This window comes from Bos javanicus, chromosome 10 (genome assembly GCF_032452875.1).
Source record: "Bos javanicus breed banteng chromosome 10, ARS-OSU_banteng_1.0, whole genome shotgun sequence".
NCBI lineage: Eukaryota > Metazoa > Chordata > Mammalia > Artiodactyla > Bovidae > Bos > Bos javanicus.
Genome location: NC_083877.1, coordinates 3,634,403 through 3,654,634, shown reverse-complemented (window position 1 = coordinate 3,654,634; position 20,232 = coordinate 3,634,403). Strand labels below are relative to the sequence as shown.

Here is a 20,232-nt window from a genome sequence, read left to right as displayed (position 1 = left end):
GTTGGAGAAGAGTCTTGAGGTTCCCTTGGACTGCAAGGAGATCCAACCAGTCCATTCTGAAGGAGATCAGTCCTGGGATTTCTTTGGAAGGAATGTTGCTAAAGCTGAAACTCCAGTACTTTGGCCACCTCATGCGAAGAGTTGACTCATTGGAAAAGACTCTGATGCTGGGAGGGATTGGGGGCAGGAGGAGAAGGGGACGACAGAGGATGAGATGGCTGGATGGCATCACTGACTCGATGGACCTGAGTCTGAGTGAACTCCGGGAGTTGGTGTTGGACAGGGAGGCGTGGCGTGCTGCGATTCATGGGGTCGCAAAGAGTAGGACACGACTGAGCGACTGAACTGATGATTAGTGAGGTTGAACATATTTTCATATATCTGTTAGTCATCTGTGAATCTTCTCTGGAAAAAATTTCTACTCAAATATTTTGTACATTTTCAAGTTGGGTTATTTGTGGGGTATTTTTTGGCTTTTGATTTATACTATTGAACTGTTCAAATTCTATATATACTTGAATTCTAACCCTTTACCAAATATATAGTTTTGGCTCAGATGTTAAAGAATCCACCAGCAATGTAGGAAACCTGGGTTCAATCCCTGGGTTGGAAAGATCTCCTGGAGAAGTGAATGGATACTCACTCCAGTATTCTTGCCTGAAGAATTCCATGGACAGAGGGGATTGGCAGGCTACAGTCCATGGGTTTGTAAAGAGTTGAACACGACCGAGTGACTTTCACCTTCATTTGCAAGTTTATTCCCTCTGTAGGTTGCCTTTTAATGTTGTTAATTGTTTCCTTTGCTGTGCAGAAGCTTTTTAGTTGGATACAGTCCCACTTATTTTTGCTTTTGTTGCTTGTGCATTTGGTGACAAATCCAAAAAATCACTGCCAAAGCCACCATCAAGGGATTACCTCCTGTGTGTTTTTCTAGAGTTTTATGGTTTAAGGTCTTGTGTTTTATTCCTCAATCTATTGTGAGTAGATTTTTGTGTATGGTGTGAGATAAGGGTCCAATTTCACCTTTTTGCATGTGGCTGTCTAGTTTTCTCAGTACCATCTGTTGAAGAGAGTCTTCTTTCCTCCTGTATATTATTGACACCTTTGTTATAAATTAATTGACTATATATGCATGGGTTTATCTTCTGGTTCTCTTTTCTGTTTCAGCGATCTATGTGGCTTCTTTTATTCCAATACCATATTGATTTAATTACCATAACTTCATAAATAGTTGAAATCAGGAAGCTTGGTGCCCCCAAATTTATACTGCTTGCTCAAGATTTATTAAGCTATTCAGTTTCTTTTGTGGTTCATAAGAATTTTAGGATTATTTCCTCTATGTGAAAAATGCCATTGAAAATTTGATAAAGATTGCATTGAACCTGTAGATAACTTTGGGTATTATGGAATATTGATTATTCCAGTCCATGAACACAAAATAGCATCTCTTTGTGTTTCCTTCAATTTCTTTCATAAGAGGTTTTATAGGTTTCAAATAGTGTAGAAATCTTTTACTTCCTTGGTTATTGCTAAGTATTTTCCTTTTTGATTATATATATGTTTTTTTCCATAATTTCTTTTTCAGAGAGTTGGTTGTTAGTATATAGAAATGCAACTGGTTTTTGCATGTTGACTTTGTTCCTGCAACTTTACTGAGTTCATTTATTAGCTCTAACACTTTTTGGTAGAGAATTTAGTTTATATATAAATATATATATATTCTTATATATACATATGTGTTCTTATGCACACACACACACACACACACACACACACACATATATATGTATGCACGTCATCTGCAGACAGAGGAAATTTTTGACTTGGATGCCTGACTTTTCCTTTCCTGATTGGTTTGGATAGGACTTCCAGTACTATGTTGAAAAGAAGTGGCAAAGGTGGGCATCCTGGTCTTTTTCCTGATCTTAGAGGGAAAGTATTTACCTTTTCACTATTGAGTATGATGTTCTCTGTGATCTTGACATAGGTGACTTTTATTATGTTGAGGTATATCCCTTCTAGATCCCTTTGGTTGAGAGTTTTTGTCATGAACTGTCAAATTTTGTTGAGTACTGTCTCTGCAATTATTGAGATAATTGTACAATTTTTATCCTTCTTTTTGTTACTGTGATGTAGCAAGACTTCCCAGGTGGCTCAGTGGTAAAGATTCTGTCTACTAATGCAGGAGACACAGGAGACATGGGTTCGCTCCCTAGGTCAGGAAGATCCCCTGGAGGAGGGCATAGAAACCCACTCCAGTACTCTTGCCTGGGAAATCCTGGACAGAGGAGCCTGGTGGGTTACAGTCCATAGGATCACAGAGTCAAACACGACTGAGCAACTAAGCACACACGCATGATTACTGATTTGTGTAGGTCGAACCACCCTAGCATCCAAGGGCTACATTGCACTTGATCATGGTATATGATTCTTTTAATATTCTGTTGAATTGGGTTTGCTAGTATTTTGTTAAGAATTTTTGTTTCTCAGTTCATGATCAATATTGTAATGGAACTTTCTTTTGTAGTGTTCTTTTTTGACTCTTGTGTCAGGGTAATGCTGGCCAAGTGTTCTCTCCTCTTCAGTTTTATTGGAAGAGTTTGAGAAGGATTGGGGTTCATTCTTCTTTAAATGTTTGGCAGAAATCATTAGTGAAACTATCTGGTCCTGAACTTTTCTTAATGGGGAGGTTTTGGTGTAGTGATCCAATGAGAAAAGAGTCTCATTATTGATTTTCTGTTTCTTTATGATGCATCCTTGATAGGTTGCATGTTCCTAGAAATTTATCCATTTCTTCTGGATTTTTAAACAGTCCCATTTTCTCTGAGTCTCTGATAATAATTCATAGAAATAGTATTCCCCATGATACACATTGTTTTATTTTCTTCATCATTCTTAATTATAATAATTTCAAAGCGGTATTTTTCTGCCTCAAATTTAGAAATTGTCAAGGTATGGTGCTATCATCTATATTGTATACTCTAATCTACAGACCACAGGTGACCTCAATGAGCTAAAACTCAATGAAATAGTGAAAGAAATTCTAAAATTGTTTTAGGTCTCACAAAGCAAGGTTAATGGAAAGAGAGAGACATAAATAAGACATGCTGATTGAATGACAGTGAAAGTGAAAGTCACTCAATCATGTCCAACTCTTTGCCACACCGTGGACTATACAGTCCATGGAATTCTCTAGGCTAACACAGAACAGCGTTAATTACACCTATTACTTTGTACATCATATCCCCAGTACTTACATAGTCCATGGAATTCTCCAGGCCAGAATACTGGAGTGGGTAGCCTTTCCCTTCTTCAGGGGCTCTTCCCAACCCAGGGATCAAACCCAGGTCTCCCACATTTCAGGCAGATTCTTCACTAGCTGAGCCACAGGGGAAGCCCACTGATTAAGTGGGAAGAAAGTAATTTCTCATGAATTCTGCTTTCTTCACACCTTGTTCTTAATAGGAATTTTAGTATTTAGAAGTGGAGTGAGGGAGCAGGACACAGTACCGGGGCCTGAGCAGAGATGCTAGTGAGGCAGGACAAGAGCCAGGAGAGTGCAGCCTGGGAAGACGGTTCACTGACCAAAGTGTGAGAGATAATCAAGCTATTGAGCTTTGAGTGAATGAAGGATGGAAGGATGAAGTGATGGAAGATGAAGTGATGAAGAATGAAGGATGGAAGGATTTGAGTGAAAGAAGGATGTGTCATATCAGCAACAATCTCTTAAACTGGATTAGTGTCCTTTTATCTCATGGGATGAAACAAATGAGAGGGGGAGAATGTTTGAAAGGTTTTCTAAGTCTACTCACTCCTGGAGACTATACAAAATTTCAACTTACATGATTAAACCCTATCTGCAGTGAAATCCAGTATTTTTAACTTCCTGCAGATAGCTAGTCCCTTTTTAATAGTGTAGTTACAGCAAAGAAAAACATGACAGAGGTTATTATTTTAATGTAAATGTTTTAAATTTTAGTAAATTTAATTTTTATTTTTTAGTAAATTTTTTACTAAATATTTTATTATTTAGTAAATTTAAATTTTAGTAAATGTTTTAAATTTTAAAAATTTTGAATAAAAGCAGGTTTGTTTTTTTTTTTTCCTGAAAAGAAACAATATTTAGTGGAACAAACATACTCATACTTTAAGCTTGTGCGATAATTTGTCATTTTCATTATTATTCATTAGCAGTTGGATGACATAACCCTCCCCTTGTAAGAAAAGAACACAGCAGAATCATTTGCATTTTCTTTGATGTCTGCCTTAAAAACATTTTTTCTTATTTTTTAAATAGCAATGAGATTCAGGCCAAACTTATTGTTAGTCAGATATGATGTCCTCTATTAAGAAATTGCTTGAACCCTTTTTGAGTATTTTCTACCTCAAAGATGAGGGTATTTTAAGAAGACTTTTGATTTCTTTGAGAGCTGGACAGTTGTGTATATGATGCCAGACGTTCCAAGGAGGAGGTTACAGAAAGACAGGAGCAGGGGACACCTAGAAAGTTCCCAGTCACTCTCCAGGCAGGCAGTCTAGAAGTCATGGAGGAGAAAGTCATCTACATTTTCTTTGAGGAACAGAGCAGTGTTGTTTTTTAATTGTAAATTTCAGTGTTACGTACAGTTGTGGACAAATTTTTTTCCTTTTGGCAAAATAACTCCTTGTAATTTTCAAATTTTACTTCAAGAAAAATGGTGGACAGAATCTCCTGTATTGGCCCTTTGTAATGACAATATTGTTGACAATGTTTAGCTTGGATTCTGATGTAATCCTCACATCATATATTTTAAATGTGATGTGTTTTGTATGGAAAGATAGCAGTTTCTTTCTTCATTAAATTCTATGTTTACCTCCAGTAATAGTCATTTTTGTTCATATCCACTCCTTTCATCAATATACCATGGGTATTTAAAATTTTTTTTCAAGATTTTAAGTGGTACATATTCCTATGAATTGATAATTTGTTTCTCTTAAATCCAGTCTTTAAAATATTTTAAATATATTTGTAAATAAGTATATAAACTTGGATTGACTGGAGAAGTGGTGAATAAGACTGTACATAGAGACCAATTTATAAAGTTTAAAATTATTTTCATTAAATTTTTTTAAAAAATCAGGAAATGAACTATCTCTTAATGTTCTAAATAATTTAATTTGTTACTGAAGAACTTCTTTCTTCTTGGCTAAATTTTGAAAACTTATAACCATCAGCCAATGCAGTGTCTTGTTTTGATATTCTGCTCTTAAACACATTTTGTTATTGAATGAGATATTTTTGAAAGCTGGCTTCTCTTGTTTTCTTTTGACTGACTTTTAAGTTGCTTAATTGCAATATGTGTTTTGTCTCACAGTGATTCTCAATAGTATGGTCCCTGAAAAAAAAAAGAGATAATTTTTCTTTGCAAAGAGCCAAATTTTGAAAAGCTCATCTGGAAATTTTCAAATATACATGAAATACAAAAGAACAATGACTATCTTTTTGCCTGTCACTCAGTTTCATCATTTATCAAGATTCTGCCCCATTTGCCCTTTGTTTTCCTTTGCTGAAGTTTTTAAAAACAAATGTCACACACTGTGTTGTTTCACTTCTGCATACGTAAGTATCCTTCCCTGAAAAATATAGACCACAATCTTACCATAGTTATCATAACTTCTTGATAACTTCTGATAACTACTCTACTATCAAATGTCTCCAGTTCTCATTGAAGGTCATCTTACAGTTGGTCTGGTTGAGTCAGGACCCAAACAAGGTACACATATTAATTTAGTTGATCTCTTTTTCTTAAATTTCTTTCAATCTGGTGTAGTCTTATTCCTCCTGCCTTTTTATTTTCTGCAGGTGATGTGTTGCAGAAACTGAGTTAGTCATTCCTTAGAATGTTTTCTTTCTTGGGTTTGTCTGTTGGCTTCCTTGTGGTGCTGTTTAACTTGATTTTCTATTCCTCTCTTGCCAGTAAATGAGAGATGTCTATAGGCTTGATTTTATTCTGGTTCACTTGTTTCCTAAAAATACTTCATAGGCAAGGCTATGTGCTTTGTGTTGTGTCCCACCATGAAAGACACACAGTGTCTGATTTTCTCACTTCTAAGGATGCTAAGATTGATCACTGGTTCAGGTGGTAACATTGGTCCCTCCATTGTAATGCTCCCCATCCTTCTATTTAATGTCTCTGTCCACTGGTGACTGTTGCAAGGGGTTGCACAAGGGTGCTTTTTATTTTTTAATGAAAAATTATAACAAAGACTTTACTTTTAGCGATTTCATAAATACCAGATGAGAAACTGGACGGTTTGTGAGGAAACTGAGAAAAATTTTTCCATAGAGTAAACTTATAAATTCCCTTTTGGCTCTGTTTTCCGATCCTCCTTCACTGTGTTGTGGAGAGACTGAGTTCTTCCAGGTGTTTGGCTAGCGGGGTGGTCTCCAGATCAACTGGGCTCTCCAGGTAAGTGGTTCCTGCACAGCGCTTTCCAGTCACTGGATCTACGACTTGTCCAACTTTGAAAACGATCTCAGCCAGTTCGTGCTTCACATGCTTTGTTCTTGGGACAGGGAGCGCCTTGAGAAGCACAATATCCCCAACGGTGCACTGCTGGAGAGCATCGTGGGCAAAGTAGGTTTTTTGCTTATTAAAATACTTTAATAAATAGGGATCCAGAACAAGTCTGGTCACTCTCACTTTAGCAGTTTTTTGCATTGCTGTCCCAATCACCTTACCCACGATCCATTTGGCATGGACAGATGAACGAACTACGGACATGATGTGGCTTTGGTCACCTCGCCTTGAGGGCTCCCACGCTGCGCGCTCCGGGACTGGCAAACAACCCACCTCAGAACTCCACAGTTTCGGCGTACGCCCGGCAGAGGGCTTACCGGAGCGTGATGGCGTCACGTCGTACGCAGGTCGCTCCGCCCCCAAGGGTGCTTTTCTAGTTCTATTTTTCCTTTCATATCAATTATCTTATTCAGTAAAGAATAACTTTTCTCTTGGTTACCCTAACATATAATTTCTTCTAGGAAATGTGGAATACATGTTTAATTTTTTAATTGAAAATATTTGCTCCTTTAGCCCCAGGTCCATTTGCTGCTATTTCCCTGTGGAACCCACAACTGGCCATTAGCCAAAGTAATCAATCTCCCTTTGTCTGTAGACCTGGCCAGTGAACACTTGATTAGTGCATAGTGTGGATTTCTGAGTTTAGTAGATTAAATCTAGCCCTCAGAAACCTTTCATAAAAGCTTTCTGAAATTATGCTCAGAATTATGCTCCAAGTCAGATTGCAAAACTGAAGGAGTTTGGAGATTGCTCAGCCAGTGATGGAAGGTTTGTTTTCGGGGTTTCTGGTGAACATGCTATGTGAAGGGTTGAAAGTCTGTGTCAGTGTCCCTTCGTAGTATTGACACATCTTGAAACCACAGATGTACTTATCATTTGACTGATATTCTCTCTCACTAGACTGTAATGTCAGAGGACCAACTGGGTGGGTTTGGCCACCCAATATAGGAAGATAGAACTTACCTGGTTTTAAGAGATAGAAGTTCAACTCAAACTACAGTTGGCCCTTGAACAAAATGAGGGTTAGGCAGTGCTGACCCTCCATGCAGTCAAAAATCCTGAAAAAATCTGCTTGTTAGTGGACAGGTGCGGTTCAACTTGCATTGGTAAAGGGTTAACTTAATGTGTGACACAAGGATGAATTGTTTGAAAGGTTATGGGGGTAGCTCACAGGGCTGAAGGACAAGTTATAGAATGTTCAGCTGCTCTAGGAATTTCAAGCACTTCAGTTGTACTTGAGTGTCTTCAACACTCTCTTTTCTTTTTGCCTGTAGTTGACAGCTTTATTCTCTCAAATACTTCCATGTGATGGTGGCCATGGCTATGAGTCACACCAGAAGCTGTGTCTTTCTAATATCAGGCTCTGATTGGTCCTTCAAGAAGCTGTGTCTTTCTAAAATCAGGCTCTGATTGGTCCCTCTGAGATGTGCTCATCTCCGGATCAATTACTGTTCCCAGGGGAAGTGGGTGCTTTGGTTGGCCTACTTGGGGTCAAGTGTCCTGCTCTGTATTCATGAGTGGGGAGAGCAGTAATAGTTTCTGTCATTCAAATGATCAAGTAGAAGTGAAGCAGTTCCCCATAGAAACAGGGAGGTGCTGTTATTCATAAAATGAAAGATACGTGCTTTGTAGGCAAAATGGATGTCTACTATACATTTGTATCTCTAGCACCCAAAAAAGTATATTGGATATAACAAAATGTTGTAGAAAAACAAATGGAATCAAGGAAGGCTAATAACTTTCATTCAATGCATTATTAGGTTTGTAGATTCCATTAGATATATCATACTCCATAAAATCACAAAGATTTTATTTGCTCTTTGGGTTATCTGATCCTCAAAACATTTTACTTAAAATTGCTGCATTTTAATTAAAAAAAAAAACACTTTGCTCTAGCCTTCATGAATTGTCTAAAGTAATGGTGAATTCTCAAAGTTAAACCTTTATAATGACATAAATAATTTCTTTAGTACTAAAAATAGTGAGTCATCAGGACCTACAAATCTCAGCATATGTTCAAGTGCTGGATCCTTTCATGTTGGTTCTGGTACCCACCACTATTCTGTGCTTCAACATGAGAGCTGATAAACAGAGAGAGTGAGCCAAACAAACTTTTATTTTCAAATTTATTCACCAAGTGATGCTTTTTTATTCCAGCAAATAGATATTTATCTTTTTTTTCCTGGGAAAATGAAAGGCCACACAGTTTTTAATCATCATTTTCTGATTTTGTATTATATATATGAGTTAGTGTAGACTGAGAATTAAGACTCCCTGATACCTACTGCTTCAGACTTGACCTAAGTTTATCTATTAATAGTAAGGAATTATGACTCTAAATTCATTCTTCATGTGTGGGTTCATTCAGATCATTTAAAATCATAGGACTCCCTAGGAAGAAAGCAACAATTATCAGTGGCAGAAAAGTATAACATTCTTCGTTTCCTAAATTAATGAAATCTTTAAGCAACTGAATATAATCTTTTTTTCTTATTAGTAAATGTGTCATAAAATATTTCACACAAAAATTGCAGTCTTTTCGCCTTGAGTAATTATTCAATTTTTAAATTGGACTCCTTATCATCACCATAAATATATGAATTTGGAATTATCTTAAAAATAAAATATTTAGATGTCTTTAACATTTCATTCCCGTAACTCTTTTTGATGTGTACTGTAAAAGGGAAGTTCACATTTAAAGGTAACAAAGTGTTGAATTTATTGTCCCCTCTCTCCCATTATGGTAAATGTTCATCAAGCTGATAATGAAATCTGCAGTAATATCACGTTGTTTTGATGGCTTTAGATGCAGGAGAATTTGGAAGCCAATATGCAGTTCATTTAACTTGTGCCCAAGCCATCTGCTTATCTGCACCACTCAGCCAGCCAGCTTGCTTCTTTTCTCCTAGCGTCTACAGAGCTGATTAACCTGGATGAAGATTCCTGGCAGCCTCAATTCACTTCCTGAATCTTCCACACCATCCAGAATTCCCTGGTGGAGGTTGGCAGGATATTTGGAAAGGCAAAGAGGCTCTTTTGGCTTGAGATGTAGTGTAGATATAAAATGTCAGCTGCTGAACCATTGCTGGGGAGAATGACTTCAGGGTTCAAGGCTTGTTAGAAGTAAGTTTCAAGTTACCAGCCAACTTTAATAAAGAATCACCAAGAAGGGGAATATTTTGGTCGTGATAGCCTCATTTCTTTGTTTTATAGCAGTAGGAATGGTGTAGTTCAACTAAATTTAATGTGCCAACAAATTATTTATCAAAGTCACTTGGAGGATAAGACAGGTGACTTTTTCTTTTCCTTCCTTCCTGACCTATATTAGAAATGACCTTGCACTACAAGTCTTATTCTCTTGGAGGTGGGGGCTGTACTCTTTAATACACCCAGGGATCTCATTATATTAAGATCCATTATAGAGGGTCAGCCAGGGCAGCAGTGTTATTTGGGCTAGTGACACCAAATCTCCTCTAAGGGAACCACAGAGTATTTGGCGTCCATTTGTACCATGAATATGACTCAAGGATCTGTCCTGCCTTTCTCCCTCGTGAATGTGGTTTTAGTCACCTTGTCCATTTGACCTTTGACTGTGCAACTGCCAGAAACTGTCCAGTTTGAAGAGTATGAAAACTGATGTTAGAATACAGGACTGTAAATCAGAGAAGAAAAATCCCTATGCCAACAGCCCATACGCAGCAGAAAATTTTCTTGCCATATTGCCATGCTGATGCTGAGCATCCAGACCACAGTGCACACCCACCCATTACTGGGTCATCAATCAGAATAATTCACGGCAGTCATATGTTGCCTTGAGTACAGCCCGACAGCATTTTCTTTTTATTATTTGGCATAGGGTTTCTTTAATGGCAATTGTGGAGAAAATATTTTCTTTCTTTTTTTAATATTCTTTTTTAAAATTATTATTATTATTTTTACTTTACAATATTGTATTGGTTTTGCCATACATCAACATGCATCCGCCATGGGTATACATGTGTTCCCCATCCTGAACCCCCCTCCCACCTCCCTCCCCATACCATCCCTCTGGGTCATCCTTTTTCTGATGAAAGTTCCCAATATAAATAAGAAGGAAGATTTTTAAAAAGGCAGATCTAAGAGTACTATATGTAAAGACAGAGGGATGGTTTAATGATAAATGCCCAAACACTTACTGAGGGTGAAGGCATTCCATCAGACATGACAGGCCCCATCCTCAAACTAAATTGTATGGATTTCACTGACATTCCTCGCACCTCTGCCCTGGACTGACTTTCTCAAAACTGGGAAGTCAGTCATGCCTGTCATCAGTGCCTCCCAGCTTTCTTGTTTGGCCCTATGTCTGTCTCCCTGGTCTCTCTCATGGGCACCCAGAGCCTTCCCACTGCAGGGCCCCTCAGAGTCTTGCTCCCTTGGCTGCTCTTTTTACTGCAGCACAGCCCTCCCTCAATCCTCCTCAGTCCTATGCTTTGTCCCAAAAGCACCACTGAAACTGTACAACTGACTAGCAAGAACTGTGGAGTGTTAGGGAGAGAAGTCTACTGATCTATGTCTTTTTCGGAGGACCACAAGAGGCCACTGGTGCTGATGCTATGAAAGGACACATGAATGGTGGCATATTCCAGTTTTCACCTCTCCTTAGTCCAAGATAATTAGGCTGAAAATTTGATATTGATGCTTGTTAACTATACTCCTTTGCTTCTAAGAGTGTGGTTCACTGACTCAAGGCACTGACCTCACCTGGGAACTTATTAGAACTGAACAACCTCAAGCTCTAACCCAAACTTACTGAATCAGAATCTGCTTTTTAACCAGAAGCCCCAGGTAGTGATTTCTCACATTAATATTTGAGAGAAATTGATCTATTCCATACCAAGTTTCCATGAAAATAAGTGCTATGTTGTGTCAGGTTTCTGGTGAAAATAGAAAATAAGGATCCTGACATGGGTAAACGTGTGAAAAGCTTCATTATTGAAACGTGAGTTACTGGGATCCACCCTCAGTTTCTGATTTAGGTCTAGAGGCCCCCTGAGAATTTTCATTAATAAAAAGTCCCCAGGGTTTCCCTGGTGGCTCAGTGTTAAAGAATCTGCCTGCCAATGCAGGAGTCACAGGTTTGAACCCTGATTCGGGAAGATCCTATATGCCTCAGAGCAAATAAGCCTGTGCACCACAGCTACTGAGCTTGCGCTATAGAGCCCGTGCTCCACAAGAGAATCCACTGCAGTGAGACACCCCTGCACTGCAACAAAGAGTAGCTTGCATTTGCTGCAACTAGAAAAAAGCCCATGCAGCAATGAAGACCCAGCACAGCCAAAAATAAATTAAAAAAAAAAAATTTTAAAAATGTTCCCAGCTGATGCTGATCCTGCTGGTCCAGAGATAACACTTTAAGAACCAGTGATGCATAGTGATAGCAATAGAAACAATCTGTGTTGGTTGGAGTCCTGGACAGGAACTTCATGGCAGGATCTCTGTTACGTCTTTATACATACAACAAGGACACTGTTACTTAGAAGCCTTGTCTCAGAGCTTTAGGGCTGTCTTTACCATTGCCTGTCTGGGTGACCTTGTACAGGTCACACTGCCTCTCTTGACTTCAACTTCTGTATCTGACAAAATAAAGAGTGGCTTAGATGCTGTATATCATATCCACAATTTCTAAAATACTATGCTATGTCATTTTGTTGTGTGTGTGGCTCCTTGAGACCTAACTCAGAGAAGTAATTCTAAGTGGAGGATCTCAGACCCAGGAGACGCAAAGGGGCACAAGCCATGATTAGAGTTAGTTGGGGATTATTTGAGACAATCAGTCATTTCTCTCAAAGTTGGCCAACATTGTACCTGCAGGCACTCATCTTTCCTAACAATTTATTACCTCTGGGACTACTTTCTTTTCTGGGGGATTGCAAAAAATTCAAAGTCCAAATTTTCAGCATTGTGAACTATCTTAGAACCAAAGGATAGAGCAGTCTCAATATATTTGGAACCCAGCTCGGTAGTTTTAATATTTTGGATTTCTGCCAAATGGGCAAAATGTATTCTCAGTGAACACACAGCTGTAATTAACAAATGATCACACTGTTTCCATAGATTGGATGTTAACATCTAGGAATAAATACACTCAGGAATTTGGTCTTTCTATTGGTATTTGGGCAGTATTAAAAGCTGAATCTATGTTCTAATGAAATTTTACTTCTGTTGTGTAAGTAAATGGGTCAAGTATCAGGCATGATGATAGTAGCATCTGATCATTGGTGTCAAAGCTCATACATGTTTAAGTACCATCCCCATGTTAACCTGAAATGTTACCAGTTCTCTTGTGAAGGAGATAACCCTTCAGAGAAAGGAGACCTTAAGGGTCAGTTTATACATCCAGAGTTAGAATTAGGGGTCGAGGTAGACAGTGTTATATCAGAATATGCTGAGGAGCAAGCAGAGACTTATGGATTTGTCACGGTGAGAATCTAGTTACCATAGATGATGCCTCAAGCATAAGGAGCAACAGTGAGAAACAAAACGGGGAGTCAGTGGTTGTTGAATAACTTGGAGCATATTGTCACTTGGGTTTCTGATAATTGCTTCTCATATATGTGCCTTGAATTCTCTTTCTGTTCTCCTTCTTGGTATAGTTTCATACATGAAAGAATTTCTCTTGAGATGGCTTTAAAAAACTAACTAAAAATATCCTAGAAGATGAGAAAATACTTCAAGTTTCTGAGGTTTGTTTTATATTTTAAAACTTAAATTAAAAAGCATGGAGACCCTGATCTAGCACAAGATACAACATGAGGGCTGGCAGTTACCACCTTCTGAAGTGTGTAGGAAAGTTGGAGTGGGTAATCAAATAGAGTCAGTAACTGAGATGGTCTCACATAGCTCCTGGGACTTCTGCCTTCCTCCTTGGCCCTCTCACCAAACCCCTGTTGCTTTGCTTTCCCACTAATAATGACAATTCTCTCTCCTACTTTTTTTGTTACTAATATTTCTTTTTTTAAAATGAAAAAAATATTTATGTGTTTATTTGTGCCAGGTCTTAGTTGTGGCATGCAGGATCTTCAGTCTTCATTAAGGCATGAAGGATCTTTCTTGTTGCACATGCAAATTCCTAGTTGCAACATGTGGGATCTAGTTCCCTGACCAGGGGTCCAACCCAGGCCCCCTTCATTGTTAGCATGTAGTATTAGCCACTGGACCACCAGGGAAGTCCCCAAAATTTCTTAATTCGTAAGAAATTTTCTCATTTTATGTGTGTATGCTCTGTCATGTATGACTCTTTTGAGACCCCATGGACTGTAGCCTGCCAGCCTCCTCTATCCATGGGATTTCCCAAGCAAGAATACTGGAATGGGTTGCCATTTCTTCCTCCAAGGGATCTTCCTGACCCAGAGATCGAACCCAGGTCTCGGCATTGACAAGTGGACTCTTTACCACTGAGCCACCAGGGAAACCCTCCATTTGTGTTTTGACAATCTCCTATCTTTTCTTACTATTTGCTCCATATTCATCTTGTATTTTCCCTGCCCTGTACCCAAAATCAGTCTTTTCTTTAAGGATCCTAATTCCTTTTATTAGAAAACCAGGATCTGAACAACAGTCTTTTGATGATTTTCAGTCTTAGTTTATACCATTGTTGCTCTAAATATCCCTTGATCTAACTCTTCACACATATCTGTGATTATTCTTTATGATAAATACCTAGAAGTAGGATTCTTGTCTTAAAGGAAATGTTAGGCATTTTAGGCTTTCAAAATGTCAAATTGTATTCTAGAAAGATTGTATCCAATTATACGGCCATGAAGCGTATAGAAATTTCTAGTTTTGGATTTTGAACACCCAACTTACTTCATTTCCCTGTCAAGTGAGCTCATTGTCATTGCCAGCACACTCATTCACACACACCTCTCGCCTCTATCACTGTAGGGACCTTGTAACTAGTCTCCTCCTCTGGTCCCACAATCTCCATCCTTTAGTGAAGAGTCAGAACAATGTTTTAAAAAGACTATATATATATATATATAGAGAGAGAGAGAGAGAGAGAGAGACAGAGAGAGAGACAGAGAGAGAGACAGAGAGACAGAGAGAGAGACAGAGAGAGGCTATGTTGTGTTTCTGCTATAAAACCTCTTAAGAGTATACAGAGAGTTAATCAATGTGATACACCACATTAACAAATTGAAAGGTAAAAACCATATGATTATCTTAATAGATTCAGAGAAAGCCTTTGACAAAATCCAGCATCCATTTATGATTAAAACCCCCAGAAAGCAGGCATAGAAGGAACATACCTCAACATAATAAAAGCCATAAATGATAAACTCACAGCAAACATTATCCTCAATTGTGAAAAATTGAAAGCACTTCCCCTAAAGTCAGGAACAAGACAAGGATGCCCACTTTCACCATTACTGTTCAACATAGTTTTGGAAGTTTAGGCACAGAAATCAGAGAAGAAAAATAAGTAAAAGGAATCCAGATTGGAAAAGAAGAAGTAAAACTCTCACTGTTTGCAGATGACATAATCCTCTACATAGAAAACCCTAAAGAGTCCACCAGAAAATTACTAAAGCTAATCAATGAATATAGTAAAGTTGCTGGTTATAAAATTAACACACAGAAATCCCTTGCATTCCTATACACTAACAATGAGAAAACAGAAAGGGAAAATAAGGAAACAATTCCATTCACCATTGCAACAAAAAGAATAAAATACTTAGGAATAAATCTACCTAAAGAAACAAAAGACCTATATATAGAAAACTATAAAGCACTGATGAAAGAAATCAAAGATGACACAAATAGATGGAGAAATATACCATGTTCATGGATCATAAGAATCAATATAGTGAAAATGAGTATATTACCCAAAGCAATCTATAGATTCAATGCAATCCCTATCAAGCTACCAATGGTATTTTTCAGAGGACTGGAACAAATAATTTCACAGTTTGTATGGAAATATGAAAACCTTGAATAGCCAAAGAAATCTTGAGAAAGAATGGAACTGGAGGAATCAACCTGCCTGACTTCAGACTATATTACAAAGCAACAGTCATCAAGACAGTATGGTACTGGCATACCATACTGAAGACAGAAACATAGATCAATGGAACAAAATAGAAAGCCCAAAGATAAACCCATGCACCTTTGGACACCATATCTTTGACAAGGGAGGCAAGAATATACAATGGAGAAAAGACAATCTCTTTAACAAGTGGTGCTGGGAAAACTGGTCAACCACTTGTGAAAGAATGAAACTAGAACACTTTCTAATACCATACACAAAAATAAACTCAAAATGGATTAAAGATCTAAATGTAAGACCAGAAACTATAAAACTCCTAGAGGAAAACATAACCAAACACTCTCTGATGTAAACCATAGCAGGATCCTCTATGACCCACCTCCCAAAGTAATGGAAATAAAAGCAAAAATAAACAAATGGGACCTAATTAAACTTAAAAGCTTCCATGTCCTGGCTATTATAAACAGTGCTGTGATGAATATTGGGGTACATGTGTCTCTTTCAATTCTGGTTTCCCTGGTGTGTAGGCCCAGCAGTGGGATTGCTGGGTCATAGGCAGTTCTACAGATGTCCATTAGCAGATGAATGGATAAGAAAGCTGAGGTACATATACACAATGGAGTATTACTCAGCCATTAAAAAGAATACATTTGAATCAGTTCTAATAGGTGGATAAAACTGAAGCCTATTATACCGAGTGAAGTAAGCCAGAAAGAAAAACACCAATACAGTATACTAACACCTATATATGGAATTTAGAAAGATGGTAATGATAACCCTGTATGCAAGACAGCAAAAGACACAGATGTATAGAACAGTCTTTTGGACTCTGTGGGAGAGGGAGAGGGTGGGATGATTTGGGAGAATGGCATTGAAACATGTATAATATCATATAAGAAATGAATCGCCAGTCCACGTTTGATGCAGGATACAGGTGCTTGGGGCTGGTGCACTGGGATGACCCAGAGGGATGGTATGGGGATGGAGGTGGGAGGGGGGATCAGGATGGGGAACATGTGTACACCTGTGGCAGATTCATGTTGATGTATGGCAAAACCAATACAATATTGTAAAGTAATTAGCCTCCAATTAAAATAAATAAATTTAAATTTTAAAAAAAGGAAAAAATAAAAGAAAAAAACTTAAAAGCTTTTACGCAATGAAGGAAACTATAAGCAAGGTGAAAAGACAGCCTTCAGAATAGGAGAAAATAATAGCAAATGAAGCAACTGACAAAGAATTAATCTCAAAAATATGCAAGCAACTCCTGCTGCTCAATTCCAGAAAAATAAGCAACCCAATCAAAAAATAGGCCAAAGAACTAAACAGACATTTCTCCAAAGAAGGCATACAGATGGCTAACAAACACATGAAAAGATGCTCAACATCACTCATTATCAGAGAAATGCAAATCAAAACCACAGTGAGGTACCATCTCTCACCAGTCAGAATGGCTGCTATCCAAAAGTCTACAAACAATAAATGCTGGAGAGGGTGTGGAGAAAAGGGAACCCTTTTACACTGTTGGTAGGAATGCAAACTAGTACAGCCACTATGGAGAACAGTGTGGAGATTCCTTAACTGGAAATAGAACTGCCTTATGACCCAGCAATCCCACAGCTGGGCATACACACTGAGGAAACCAGAATTGAAAGAGACACGTGTACCCCAATGTTCATTGCAGCACTGTTTACAATACCTAGGGCATGGAAGCAACCTAGATGTCCATCAGCAGATGAATGGATAAGAAAGCAGTGGTACATATACACAATGGAATATCACCCAGCTATTAAAAAGAGTGTGTTTGAATCAGTTCTAATGAGGTGGATGAAACTGGAGCCTATTATACAGAGCGAAGTAAGTCAGAAAGAAAAACATCAATACAGTATATTAACGCATATATATGGAATTTAGAAAGATGGTAATGATGACCCTATATGCGAGACAGCAAAAGAGACACAGATATAAGAACAGAATTTTGGACTCTGTGGGAAAAGGCGAGGGTGGGATGATTTGAGAGAATAGCATTGAAACATGTATATTATCATATGTGAAATAGATTGCCAGTCCAGGTTCGATGCATGAGGCAGGGTGCTCAAGGCTAGTGCACTGGGATGACCCTGAGGGATGGGATGGGGAGGGAGGTGGGAGGCAGGGTCAGGTTGGGGAACACATGTACACCCGTGGCTGATTCGTGTCAATGTATGGCAAAAACCACTACAATATTTTAAGTAATTAGCCTGCAATTAAAAAAAAAAAAGAATCACATAAAAAGAGTGTACAGAGAGTAAAGTATAAGATCTTTGATGTGGACATAAGGCCGTGGGTTTGGGTCCTGTTTGCCTCTCTTGTCTCCTGCTATGCCTCATCGCCCTCACTCGGTAAGTACATTGGGAAAGCATTGGACTTCTTTATGTTTGTACGATACGCTGCTAACCTGTTTCCTGCTTCATGGCTTTTATATGAATTCTTTCCATTGCCTTGGAGAAGGAAATGACAATTACTGCCAGTACTCTTTCCTGTAAAATCCCATGGATGGAGGAGCCTAGGAGGCTACAGTCCATGGGGTAACAAAAGAGTCAGACACGATTAAGCAACTTCACTTCACTTCCCTACTGCCTGGAAATCTTTAAGTTCAGTTCAGTTCAGTTCAGTTAAGTCACTCAGTTGTGTCCGACTCTTTGCAACCCCATGAATTGCAGCACTCCAGGCTTCCCTGTCTATCACCAACTCCCGGAGTTCACTCAAACTCATGTCCATCGAGTCGGTGATGTCATCCAGCCATCTCATCCTCTGTCGTCCCCTTCTCCTCCTGCCCCCAATCCCTCCCAGCATCAGAGTCTTTTCCAATGAGTCAACTCTTCACATGAGGTGGCCAAAGTACTGGAGTTTCAGCTTTAGCATCATTCCTTCCAAAGAAATCCCAGGGCTGATCTCCTTTAGAATGGACTGGTTGGATCTCCTTGCAGTCCAAGGGACTCTCAAGAGTCTTCTCCAACACCACAGTTCAAAAGCATCAATTCTTCGGCGCTCAGCTTTCTTCACAGTCCAACTTTCACATCCATACATGACTACTGGAAAAACCATAGCCTTGACTAGAAGGACCTTTGTTGGCAAAGTAATGTCTCTGCTTTTGAATATGCTATCTAGGTTGGTCATAACTTTCATTCCAAGGAGTAAGTGTCTTTTAATTTCATGGCTGCAATCACCATCTGCAGTGATTTTGGAGCCCCCCAAAATAAAGTCTGACACTGTTTCCACTGTTTCCCTATCTATTTGCCATGAAGTGATGGGACCAGATGCCATGATCTTCGTTTTCTGAATGTTGAGTTTTAAGCCAACTTTTTCACTCTCCTCTTTTACTTTCATCAAGAGGCTTTTTAGTTCCTCTCCACTTTCTGCCATAAGGGTGGTGGTGTCTTCTGCATATCTGAGGTTATTGATATTTCTCCCGGCAATCTTGATTCCAGCTTGTGCTTCTTCAAGCCCAGCGTTTCTCATGATGTACTCTGCATATAAGTTAAATAAGCAGGGAGACAATATACAGCCTTGACGTACTCCTTTTCCTATTTGGAACCAGTCTGTTGTTCCATGTCCAGTTCTAACTGTTGCTTCCTGACCTGCATATAGGTTTCTCAAGAGGCAGGTCATGTGGTCTGGTATTCCCATCTCCTTCAGAATTTTCCACAGTTTATTGTGATCCACACAGTCAAAGGTTTTGGCATCGTCAATAAAGCAGAAATAGATGTTTTTCTGAAACTCTCTTGCTTTTTTGATGATCCGGCAGATGTTGGCAATTTGATCTCTGGTTCCTCTGCCTTTTCTAAAACCAGCTTGAACATCAGGAAGTTCACGGTTCACATATTGCTGAAGCCTGGCTTGGAGAATTTTGAGCATTACTTTACTAGCATGTGAGATGAGTGCAGTTGCGCGATTGGAAATCTTTCCACCCGTCTAAAGAATAAATTTCCAGTAATTCTTCAAGTCTCAGTTTAAATCTCAAATTCTTCATCCCTACTATAATTCTATATGAATGTCCTTTCACAGTTTCTTATACATTATTTTAAAAGCACTTCTACAATTGTTTGATTATTTCATATACACCTCTCTAGTAGATTTTAGATCCATGAGAGCAAGAATGGTGTTCATGTTAATCAGCACCTAGCAGAGCTCGTGGCATTTAGTAGGAACTCAGCAATTATTTGTTGAATGAATATGTGACTCTTGTGTTGAATTCACTCTGTGAAACATGCTCCAGGAGAATATCTGCATTAAAGGAGATGCTGCTGCTGCTGCAGCTGCTAAGTCGCTTCAGTCGTGTCCGACTCTATGCGACCCCATAGACAGCAGCCCACCAGGCTCCCCTGTCTCTGGGATTCTCCAGACAAGAATACTGGAGTGGGTAAGGGAGGTGCTCTAGAAGTTTAATTATTTATATTTAGAAGATTATTAATTGATATATTTGAGGAGTGAATGGTCTATCCATTCCCCCACTTAGAATATGCTTTGACTTAGGGGGAAAAAGTTATTTTTGCATATAAGGATTAGAGCATTTATAAGAAGATGGTTGGATGGCTTCATCTATTCAATGGACATGAACTTGGGCAAACTCCAGGAGCTGGTGAGGGACAGGGAAGCCTGGCATGC

The 20,232-nt window shown here is 38.7% G+C and overlaps 1 protein-coding gene across 1 annotated transcript; it reads right to left on the bottom strand.

Moving 5' to 3' along the window:
- Positions 1-6,266: 6,266 nt before the first annotated feature.
- LOC133255282 (small ribosomal subunit protein uS17m-like) lies at positions 6,267-6,904 on the bottom strand. Its single transcript, XM_061429806.1, has 2 exons — positions 6,834-6,904; positions 6,267-6,781 (listed from the first exon to the last, which is right to left on the bottom strand). Exon 2 carries the CDS (start codon positions 6,762-6,764, stop codon positions 6,372-6,374), a length of 393 nt encoding a protein of 130 aa, XP_061285790.1. The 5' UTR covers positions 6,765-6,781; positions 6,834-6,904; the 3' UTR covers positions 6,267-6,371.
- Between the last annotated feature and the right edge of the window lie 13,328 nt (positions 6,905-20,232).